We start from the raw sequence: 12,107 nt of genomic DNA on the forward strand, positions 1-12,107 counted from the left end.
AAATACGTCTAGTTGTTGCTTCCTTAGCCTTACAAAGTTCACAGATCCCATGAAAGCATGCCTCATTCCTTTCCGTTCCCTGTTATATTTCAGTGCTTGATTTTGACCAACCTTACTGCAGTAAACCAAGAAGGTGAACTTATTTCCCATTCTGGTGAAAAATTCCACTGCTGCTACTTCACTGGTGCTTTTTTTCTAATGCCAAAATGAGCTAGTAGCCTACTGTTTGTTTTAAGGAGGGTGTAGCTGAGTATTACAATAAAGCCTCAGAAGGAGAGTGAATCCATGACCTTAACTTTAGAGTTTCTCTGTGCTCTCCTCATTGGTGCCCCCTCTCCATAAGGTCTGCAGGCTGCATACAGCATTCCTATGTTCTGTGTAACCAGCCAGAAGCAGCTTGTGATCTTAAATGCTTTAAAGAGAATGTTTGCAGCATGACATTACTGTGTACGTGGCTAACATGCAGCATAATGGAACAGGGATTTTAATAATTACAGCATGTTACGTAAATGCTGCCCTTCTGAGTATTTTCTAAATCCTCTTAGCTCTTAAGTGACAGCTTTGATTCTTTTTTTTAATAAAATCGGTCTTTTCATTTATCCAGCTAAGTTTGGTAAACAAAAGATGTTTAATGCTTCCTTTCATATAGGCAGATTCTTGTATTTAAGGGTTTATCTTTGTGCACTTAAGCTTATTAGGTTCCTGGGTAACTATTTTTAAAAAGCTGACTTTGCAACAGCAATGCATGGTGCAGAGGTGGCCTTTGGAATTTTCTGTGCTTTGCCAGTGCATACTGTGAATAGATAAGCTTCAAAGGATTGCCATAAGCAGAACAGTGTGGGTTATGGTATGCAAATGTTGCGTGGATATTTGAATTGTGTTTTGAACGAATAGTCAGTAGCGAAAATTTTGGGATTTGGTTTGTGTGTGTATGTAAGTATATTAAAAATTAAGTGATGTAAATTGAGTATGTATATTAAAAATTCTGGATAGCTGTGGGGATTTTTCCTTCATAGCTCTAGAACCAAAGGTAGTTTGTACCGTGCTTTGATTGTGCCCTGTCGTTTATTTTTAATAAAGTGATAGGTGCCAGGCATTCACAACATCTGAAAATACTTCTGAAGGATGACAGAAGTGTGATGCAAAAGAGATGACATGGGCAGAAAGGTGGTAGGGAGCTTCTAACTTGATTTGGTTCTTTGTATTTCAGTATGTGTGAGATTTGGGGTGTCACTTTGGGGGAGGGTTTTTTTTCCCTGGGGAAGCAAGACATAAGAAATGGGTTCAAAATGCCTGTGAGTCATTCAGAAGCATCCTTTTTGCAAATTTAAAAGCAAAGACCTCGATGTTTTTCTGGCAGTGCTATGTATGGAGACAGAGCGTTTGCCAGTGTACAGATGCAGAGGATGGATGGATATTTTGTGTGTGCAGTATGTTTGCATTAACATTATTTTTGCTTGTAGGTGACTGTGGAAGAAGTGATGACTACTACTGCATACCTGGATCTCTTTTTGCGTAGCGTTTCAGAGCCAGCCCTCCTCAAGATTTTCCTCCGTTTTATTTTGCTGCATCGACATGAGAATGTGCATATCCTAGATACACTTACTAGTCGAATCAACACACCATTCCGGGTAAGACAAGCAGGAAGGAAGTTCAGGTACTCAGCATGGATGTAGGTTAAATATTTAAACAGGAGATTCCATATACTTAGTGGGTATCTGTTTAACTAGGAATTTTCTCCCCCCACCCAAACGTGTGATTTCTTCACCCTCCCTCAATTTTGTTTTTTTTTTTTTTGTGTGTGTTTGTGTGATTACATTTATCTACTGCTGTACTAAGTTGATAAATGTGTGAAGTGGTTTCACACATACAGGAAATGAGATAGAGGGACATGAGGGCTTCTGGAAGTCTGGATTCTGTTAGAAGATTAAAGGTAGATTTGGAAGCATTTTTATTCTGGATACTGCTGAATTAGTGCCGCCATAGATAAATCACCCTGGGACTTATAAATATACTTGTGGTGAGGAGCATTTTTGATCTCTGGAGTTTTGCCAAGCAACAAGCATTTTCAAATAGCCCTTGTGGGAGATGATGGGAGCCCTATAAGGATGCCTCCAAATTGATCCAAATTGTGAATTGCAGTATTGCCAATACATTGCTCAGGAATCAAGTCTGTATTGTTGTAGCATGTTTGCTTAACTGCGATGTTGCCTGCTTTCTTCTTTGATTAAAAGAAGGCACTTTCTTGCTTAAGTGACCCGATTGCTGCTTCCTGTTCTTTGCCATCACTCCCTTGTGTAGTAAGGTTTATCTCAAATTTGCAGTGAGCCCCTTCTCATCCTAGGCACAATGCACCACAGTCACCAGCGAGCTAGCTGACAGGGACAGTAGAGTTACCTTTGCTAACAGTTGGATCTTCTGGGAGAAAAAATGACTACTTGTTGCACTGGACTACGCATCTGAGCCTTGCTTGACTGGCAGTCTTGGTTGAATCTTGTGTGATGCACAGCTTCATGAAATAAAGATTGGATGAAAAAAAGAATATTGTTTTAATGCAGGTACAAGAGAAGCCAGAACACCAGCATGTGCATTAAATTTGTGTATTAGGAACAGTAGCTTCATCTGAAATTTGTTTTGAAATGTGAGTGCATGCAAATACGGATATATGTTGCTGTTACTGCATCTCTAAGATGGATTAACTCTGAAAACTGAAACAGCTTCTGTCGACAAAAATGCAAATGCTGTTGTCTCTGCTAATCATTAATTACTGTTCCATACGCAAACGAGATGGGAATTGTAAAGAATTCTGCAGCCCTGAGCAACTCAGGATCTCAGCCAAAATGGTTCTGTGATGCTAAATGAGTTTTCTGCAGTATAGCTTGGCCAAGTGCAAAAGCCAGAACTGCAGTCTTCTGTGTTTCTGTAGCAGAAAAGCTGCATACATTATTATTGATGAAAATACTTATTAATAATTCACAGGGTTAAGCTTATGTACAGACAGGTGGCCAAAAGGACTTGTAAAAATACTATCCTCTTTGTCTCCTGAGCATATATTAAATCTTTTCTTTTACAAAATACAAAAATAGACTAGCTTTACTTATTCAGATGATTCCTGATTTGCAATATGGTTGCAAAGACAAGTGAGAAATGTTTCCCTATAAACTGAAATTTCCTAAATACAGGAAAATTTAAGGCAGTGACAGTTTTTTTGAACTTTCACAGCAGGAAGAAAAGTTAGACTTGGCTCTCAGTAAATTTCACAGAGGAAATGAGAATTTCCCTCTGTCCTTTCATGCAAGGATCTGGCTTGTTCCAAAAGCTTATTTTGAAGCTCTTCAACTCCTACTCCTATTAAGAACATCGGTTCTGGTTATTTCTTCTTCTCCTGCCCTTTTACTTTCTTCATCTGTTTCTGTAGACATGAGGCCTTGGACTAACTAGGGCCTTCCTATTGGCTTCTAGTACAAGCGGTGGACAGTGGCGGCAGGGCAACAAGTTTGAGCTCTGCTTTGCTTCACTGCAAGCCAGCTGCTTTTTCCTTTTCTCTTGTTCTTCTCTGAGTGTTAGTTCAATGACCAAACTAGGGAAGGCAGTCAAAGAAACTTCTGCTTTTCAGAGGCTATCAAGTGAAGTTCACTTAAACTTCGCTGTTTAACTGCTCCACAGATATACCTACCAAGTAAGGGAAAATGCATGTATGTATATATATTTTTCAAGAAATATATGTATTCATCTGGTCTTGGTCACCATGGGCAGGAAATCGAATTGTAGGGGAGTTGAGTCGCTCATCTGAAAGAGAGAACTGGAAATGGTGAAACAAAGAGTCTTTAAGTTGACATTCTTGAGAAAGGATGGGCTGGAGAGAGGAACATAGCAACGTGCTGCTGCAAAGCTAGAATAGAGCATTTTAACAGTGGGAGTAAGGGAAGTGACTGCAGAAAAGAAGAGGAAATTCCATAGCGTGGAGGAGAAGCCATGCCCAGGCAGGATGCTGGATTTAGTCCTGAATGAATTACAGAGGATGTCCAGTGACTGAGAAAATGAGGTAGAGAAATATCTGTAGCTTTTTCCTTATTTTCTCCTAATCTGTTTCTTTTGTTAGCTACTGAAAAGTGCAATTAATTTCATATATTAATTATTTGGGTTTACATAATTAATATAGGGAGAGGCAAGATTTAAACACCAACTTGAAACTCTAGTAGAGGGCCAACTTATGCTAAATGATTCTCACAAGAGTCAGCCTCATCCTGGAGTCTAAGCCAGCTGTGAGGTACTGTTTCTAGGAGAGAGCAGTGCAGGAGAACGTGTCCAAGGAAATATGCATTAAGAGTCAGAGAGATGGTGGTGCTGTGGTCCATGAAGACCAGTGAAAGCTTACAGCTCATGCTTCTACTACGTTGCACATCACCAGTGCTCTAGCAAGCATCTGGCAGGCAGAAATGTACTGTATGATAGCTTTCAAATTGTTGTACGTCTTAATTAGTGACCAAAAAAGCCTGTAGAAGTCCCCGATTCTAGAGTCCTAAAGCCTGTCTAAAAGGGAGATGTCTGTCATAGAAATGGGTATGATTTTTGTCTCCGCTGAGTGTGGCTACTGAAATACCTAGTTATGTGTATTTTTGATCAGACCTTTGCCAAAAAGGCAAGCATGCCATTCCAATGAAAAACCCTATTTTTCTTTCCTTTCTCCTGGTCTCACAGAAAGGATCTTCATGCCTTGCTATGGTTCGCAGCCATTCAAATGACCTGTGATGGAGGGACTTTTTACGCTCCATATGTCGCAGATTCTGATAAAAATTACTTGTGTAGTCCTGATTTATGTCAGTACATTAAGCTATATGAATAGAAGCATTCAGCTTCTTAATGTGTAGAACGCTAATAGTTCCTTAAAGCAACAGAAATTTGGGATGTCTATAACTTTTCTTTTAGAGAAGACCTTTAGTTGGTTCGAATTCTATGTCAGAGGTAAAAACTAACACACTATCTTGGAAGTTACAGGGTTTACTTCATGCTGAGTTAAATTAAATAAATAAATTTGAATAATGTTAAAGACTGGCAAATTACTGTTTTGGTTTTGTTTTTTTTTAAGTAGCTTATTTGAAGGAAAATTCTGGATTGTATTTTGTTAAAATGTAACATGTTATGTGCGTAGCTCTAGACAACTTAAAAAAAAAAAAATCCCACGGGGATGCTGGCAAAATGAAATATTATACTAACAGTACCTTATAAAGCATGATGTTCTGGCAGAGCCATTTTGTAATGTAGTATGCAGGGAAGATTGGAAAGGTACAATTTCCAGATAAAAAACTGACAACATTTATCATTTTTTCAGCTCTGTGTGGTCTCCTTGGCATTGTTCAGAACGCTCATTGGCTTGCATTGTGAAGATGTGATGTTACAGCTGGTTTTAAGGTAAAGCCCAAACTCCTTTTTCGACTCTTCATCCTAATTCTAGGACATACAGTCTCTGCCTATGGATGCAGAGCTGGATGAGAGTACTCCAAGAGAGCAGAAATACAAGCAACTACAGAGATAAGAATATTTATGATCCTGACAAAAGCCTACCAGACCTGAAGAAGTGTGATTTACCTCCTGTGATCTTCAGGAGCAAGAGATTTTTCTTGTGATTTATTTCTATAAAAGTGAGAGAAGAGAAGCTAAGAATATATTTATCACCTCCAAACTGCTTATTCCCTGCTTATAAATGTATAATTCTTCTGTCCTGTATGTTTTCTCTGGTGTATTGTACAGTGATACAGAGCTATATACTTGTTTGCAGCTTCCGCCGTCTGTCTTCTTGTTTTCCACCTCTTTGATTCCTCTCTCCCTGAGAATACTGCAGGCTCCTGAACTCTTTTAGGTAGATTGTTATGTAATGTACTAAATGCATTGATTATTTTTGATTTTAACTGATGGTTCTATGCGCTGCTTCAGACTACTCACTTAGAATTTTGGTGTGTGCATTAGATGAGAATTGATTATTGATTTGGAAATATTGGTGTAACTGAATTGGGCTTTTAGCACCATAGATCACATGAACATTTTGGATACTGTCTGTCCCTCCACTCACAGGCATTAAGGTGAAATTCCCTATAACTCTGGGTGTTGTGCCTGGGAATGCTGTAAGGGCCTCTGTGAACTCCAGTAAGCTGCTACTCTAACAGCAGCAGAGTGGTGTATATAATCTTATTTTTGTTTATTTAGGGAATCCTTTAGAATTTGTTTGCATTTTAAATGGCAAAACATCAGTCCACTTAACACTGAGGCTCTTAACAAAGCGCTCTTAAAAAGTTGAACAAAAGCACTCTAAAGAAGACTCTGCTTCCTCTATTCCTTGTACTCCCATAGCTTATTCCCTCCTCTGCCTGAGAGCTCGGTCTTTCTCTAGTGCAGTAGAACACCTTGGTGACCCTTCCTTCCTTTTCGCTGGCTGCTTGCCTGGTACATGTAAACTCTCTCTGCATGTCCCAGGAAAACAAATAAATTAAGGATTCTGAGGCAGAGCTCATTCATAGTGGGACCAAACCGCCCTGCTGGCCTTTGACATCTGCCCATCCCACACTTCCTCCATCCCTTCGTACAGCAAGTTTGCTCTGACCTGCAAAGGATTGTTCACTTCCCCGTTCTGATGCAACCGACCTCCTATCTCTACTCGTCATGACAGTTCCTCCATCAAACCGTACGTTCACAATACAAAGAGTCAGGGTTTCATGCCCTTGAGAGGTTTAGAATATGGATCACTGTCAAGATTGTTATTGTTTCTTTTGATTTGGAGAGGGCAGGAAGGTGGGAAGGGAATTTTGTATCTGTTTGCCTTCTCTACATGAAAGGAGGATGAAGTAATGCTAGACCCTGCTGTTTCAGGTATCTGATCCCGTGTAACCACATGATGTTGAGCCAGCGGTGGGCTGTGAAGGAGAGAGACTGTTACTCTGTATCTGCTGCAAAACTGCTTGCCCTGACACCAGTCTGCTGCTCCACTGGGATCACCTTGACACTTGAAAGCCAAGAAAAAGATTATATTCTATGGACAAAAGCAGCACAAACTAAAGGTAATTGGTGCTCAGGGGAAGACCAGATCATGAACTGAGTTTGATTTAGTAGTAGCTCATGGGAGGAGGTGGGCGAGGATGCGAGGGGGAGGAAATGTGGTGGGCAAGATTAAACTGAGCTAGACTGAACTGGAAAGCTTATTTAATTCCTTCCATGTGTCCAGGTCTACTGAAACCTCATTTTAACAGTTATCCAACTTGAATATGCATTCATGAAAGTAATGTACAGATACAGACTGCAACTCCTGCTGCTTCAGAGTGGTCGCTGTTGTTTTAAGGTTTGAATGCGGGCTGGTCTCCTGGAAATCTTGAGTTGCAGCTCTGTCTTGGTAATAGGAACAAGTCACGTATGTTTATGAGCAAATCTCTTAATCTTTGTGCTTTGATCTTCCTGCCTTATTGGATGGCTGGGACTAAAGACTCTACCTGCCATGTCTTAGTGACTGCCTTGCTAGAGAACTTTTGGGTTATTTTATTATGTCACAGTATGAATAATCTTCTTTACTTTCAGATTCTGGGAGACGCTCTTCTGAATCTACTTGCATTGTGGAATGTGGAAGAGCTGTGGACATCAGCTACTTGCAGTACTTGTGGGAAGCTCAAGAAGCCATCCTCCAGTGTCTGAAAGACTGTAAGGTTTGGTCGGCCTTGTATGATGGAATAAACCCTGATCCAGACACCTTCATCCAAACGCTTGCTGAGGAGAACAGTACAGATGTGGAACACCCCATGTTTCGGCTCCAGCAAAGGACACCAAGCATGTGTAGCTCCTCTCAAGTAACTCCATTCAGTGAGAAGATGCAGTTGGATCTAGAATGGGATGATAGCTATGACACTGGGATTTCTCCTGGTTCTGATGTGAGCTCATCGCAACCGTATGATGATCTGGGAAGCACAGAGTTGCAGCCACCTGCAGAGCCACCAAAACACATTCAAGAAATGAAAAAAAATGCCATCATGCTCATCAAAGGATCTTACATAGAGGAATCGGACTTTCAGGATGATGTTATGGTTTACAGGTTATGTGCCCAGAAGGATACTCAAGATGATGACAACTCCAAGGAGAAAACTTTAAATGTAGCCAGAGAACATGAGGTTCAAAGCCAGACTGTAGTAAATGGGCCTCTTGCAAAGAGCCAGCTGGAAAAGGACCTGGATGAGCACAGTAACAGAAATTCAAGCTTGACTCAAGGTGTAATGAAAGAACAAATAAACCAGAAAATGATGGAGATTGATCCACAGCCAGACTTAGAGTTGAAGCTTTCTCCTCAGGAGGCAGATCGTAACTTAAGTGTAAGACTGCTGAGCACAGATGGTGAGGATTTCATTGCACAGTATGACAAAATTATTAAGGAACTGGATCCAAACAGCGCAAGCTTGGAGGAGCAGAAGTTGGATACTCCTGACCCTGTCTCTCCTGCAGAAGAAGAGGAGGACTTTGAGAATTTCTCAGCAGACACCCCTTCTGCGGAGAGCATTTCATCTCCCTTTGGACCGAAGGAGGATGTCTCTCCCAAGCACACTGCCAGGAGTCAGAGTGCTCCATTTACAGGTGGAATGTTCTGTCAATTACATATCTAGTAAATACAGGAAGGCGTGCTGATTAAAGGTGGCCAAATGAGATCACGCTGTGTGGCACACGGCGCAAGCATTGAGCAAGGAACAGTCCTGGCACTAATGAGGGTATAGCCCAAATAGCTGAGACCAGTCCAAGGAGAAAGAGAGATCCAACATGAAAACAGAGCAGAGCAGTCAATGTGGTGACGGCAAATGGTGGTTCCTCAGGGGGTTTTTGGCTGCTTGTGTTTTGTAATTGTTTAAAATCTTGAGCAGGGATTACGCTGTTTGTATGTGAGAGCTCCATCATTCCTAGAGAAAGCTTTTGCAGTTGAAAGGGGATTGGAGTAACTGTTCTAAAATACAGAGCCCAGGTAAATAATTTGTTTTCCTGGTGGCTTTCATCTGTCATGCTATGGATGTGGTATCGCGTTGCCATTTTTTTCCCTCTCTGCTGTTTCACATTTTAGCACGAGGTGGCAGCACTGGTGCCATGTCTGTACGTGCCTGTCTCCATGCTCTGCCCTGGCATCCTGTTCCTCCAACGTCAGGCCTGCCCTCGCTTTTGGGATGCTTTTCTGTCTGGTGCCAGGCAGCAATTTAAGCTTGGTCTCCGCCGACTGTCCAAGCCATTCAGGAATGACAGTGCTACCGGAGGTTAGAGTGGGCTTTTGATCTGTACTTGTACAGCTCCTTGCACTGCAGGCTCCTGATCTTTAATTAGGTCTCCTAGATACCACAGTAATGCAAATAATAAAAAATAATAGTGTATCTAGGTTTCCTCATTCAAAACAAAACCTCAATAAGATGGCATCTCGTTAATTTGAAAGCTGGGGGAAAACATTCATTTGTGTCCATTGAAATGCAGCCCTTTCTGGTCAGCTGTGGCCAGCATGCCTGGCACAGTTTCTTAATTGAAAAATTCAGCCTGTTTTTCAATCAATTTGCTATTTTTGCTGTGGTGGCAATTTCCTTGTATCAGATGCTAATCACATTCAAACCTTTCTGTTTCACATTATCTGCTGTCAAATGTAGCTCAAAAATGTTGTCTCTGTCTCTCATTCTTCGTCTAGTCCCTCCCTCCATTTGTTCCTTTCTGAAAAACCCACACCAAAACCACCACCCCCACAAAAAAACACAACCAAGCAAAAGAAAATAATAATAACAAAAAAAATCCGCACAAAAAGCCTTGCCGTTTGCTCCCCATCCACAACATGTTTTACTCTTAGGCTGTTTACCTTGCTTTAGTGGAGATCTTAGTGCAAGCAAGTGCTCATAACAATGCCTCAGAAATGTTGAGATTGCAGTGTCTTTCAGATATAATAATATATTTAATTTGGAATGCTACATCACGTTTGTAGATGCGTGTGATAAGGATTTTTGGTTGATTTCACTGTTTTGGGATGCTGTCATGGCATGGGGCTTCTCTCTGCAGAATCAAATAACCAGACAGTTTCCCACACCCAGTAAGTGTCAGCAGTGCAAAGATGCTGTCTTCAGGCCTACGGATCTATGAAGAAAATATCCTATTGCTGTCTGTGTCCAATTTAAAAGCATTAAACACTATCATACCTGTTTTTCCCTGAGCAAGAAAGAATGTAGTGTTCAGAAACAGGAATTTTTATCACACACACACATCCCCCCTCCCTCGCCAGTCAGTGTTTGTCCTGAATAGTCAGAAATTCCTATTCAGGAAAGGAATAATTTTTTGACTTCTCATCTGTTTACCCTGTTTCTTGGAGGGGTGGGGGGAAAGTCACTTTAACACTGAGAAATTTTTTACTATATCTTGGGAAACCCCTCTTGCAGTGGCATTACAGCACTTGGAACAAGTACTAGCTTCAGCTTTACCTACTCAGCTTTGAAGTCTGACCTAGAGGAGCGAAACAGTGATATATCTCAGCTCCTTCTCCTGCAATCCCTCTTGATACAGTAGAGCTCACACTGCACTGTGGTCTCTCAGGAGCTCTGTGAAAACATCTCCATGAACACGAAAGGGGAAGCAATAGGTTATGTTGGGACAGGAGAAACTATATCTCAACAACAGGTTTTTGGGGCTGCTCCACTGGGTGCCCAGGCAGTGGGGGATTCCTGCGGGATGTGATACCAACCTTCACTCCGATGGCTGACGTGGTGGTTGAAAGGTAGCAGCCACATAAAGCCTTGTCAACTCCTACCTTTTCTCTTGTGAGTGGAGCTGTGCTGGCATTAGCCATGATAGATGAGTCTCAAGGGAGTGCTCGTTTTGTACTCACGGTCGCTATAAAACATGATAGGCTTCAACCTTTAGTGATGCTCTGTTAGGTGAAGTGGCAATGTAGGCACTTCTGATTTGATCCTTACTGTTGCACTGGCCCAGAATTGCTGTAGCCTGTGCCACAATTTACAGCAGATGTGTTAAACTGGGCTGAACTATGCCCAGGTAGCCGTAATGGCAGCCATTTGCTAACTGAGGGGAGCTGGAATGGGATTGGATTTATAACCACCTGCTTGACCCCAGAAACGCCCGTGGCTTGAATCTTGTGTCAGGGACTAGGGTGGGATGTTCAAAGTTAGCAATGCTGTAACCGTGTCACCTAGGGATTCTCCTGCGTGGTTTCCCTGGCTTTTACACAGCCAGAACGGTGTGGTGGGACTGGGTGTGGGATGAGGGACGTTTCTAACACTTTACGAGTGATTAGGTCACTCTTACAGACTGCCTCAAGCATCTCACCGGCTGTACCGCCTAACAATATGTATTCTTTGGTTAAAGTCATGCTCAGCTTTGCAAAGGTTTCTTAAGCTTGAACACTAAGGGTTTATGTACTTTCATGGTAAATGCTTCTGCATTTCAGTGTTTATCCTGCAGCATGAATACACAAACTAAAGCTATTATTTAATGGTGACATTTATATGATAAAGCCTACATCTACCAATAATTTTGCTTATAAATCCATTTTAATGTCGTCTTTGCTTTGTGTGACTGCACTACTGAAAATGCCTTTTCTTGTGCTGCGAACTATCACAGGCCTTGATTTTTATGTTTAGAGTAGCATTTTCCTATTTTCTTTAGAACAGCACAGTTTTTTGATAAGACAAGAAAGCTTAGCTATATTTTACTTTGTCCAGTCCTTTCGTAGGAATCGGGCACCACAGGTGTAAAAAAGGCAGATTCTGTTTGCATTGGAACTAGTGGTACCATTCCACTTAACTTCAAGCGGAATAGAACCGTAGACCATAATATACCAGGCTAAATCCTTATTGGCACATGTAAAGTAGAATAGTTAAATGACATGTTAAAAATGCCATTAACGTAAACTCATTGGCTAGCTAGTGAAAGTGCTTCTGCTCACAAAAGCTTTTAACACTTCTGTTAAGTCTATTTTGTCTGTTAAGATACAGTTTGGGTTTTCTCCCTGCTGGCTTTAATTAGCATGTGGGAGGTCTGATTTGGTTGGTTATGATCAAAATTCCTTTTAAATGCCTATTTCCTAGATCTTAGGATTTTTCTTCTGTGAA

The 12,107-nt window shown here is 41.2% G+C and overlaps 1 protein-coding gene across 3 annotated transcripts in view; it reads left to right on the forward strand.

The window, feature by feature from the left end:
• FHIP1A (FHF complex subunit HOOK interacting protein 1A) overlaps positions 1 to 12,107 on the forward strand; it is a 93,161-nt gene that overhangs the window by 75,130 nt on the left and 5,924 nt on the right. For all 3 annotated transcript variants that reach the window (XM_063336565.1, XM_063336562.1, XM_063336563.1), the window contains 4 exons: positions 1,464 to 1,631; positions 5,333 to 5,412; positions 6,865 to 7,052; positions 7,564 to 8,604. In XM_063336565.1, coding sequence (XP_063192635.1) covers positions 1,464 to 1,631; positions 5,333 to 5,412; positions 6,865 to 7,052; positions 7,564 to 8,604 — 1,477 coding nt within the window. The remainder of the gene's footprint in view (positions 1 to 1,463; positions 1,632 to 5,332; positions 5,413 to 6,864; positions 7,053 to 7,563; positions 8,605 to 12,107) is intronic.

This window comes from Chroicocephalus ridibundus, chromosome 5, assembly GCF_963924245.1.
Source record: "Chroicocephalus ridibundus chromosome 5, bChrRid1.1, whole genome shotgun sequence".
Classification (NCBI taxonomy): Eukaryota; Metazoa; Chordata; class Aves; order Charadriiformes; family Laridae; genus Chroicocephalus; species Chroicocephalus ridibundus.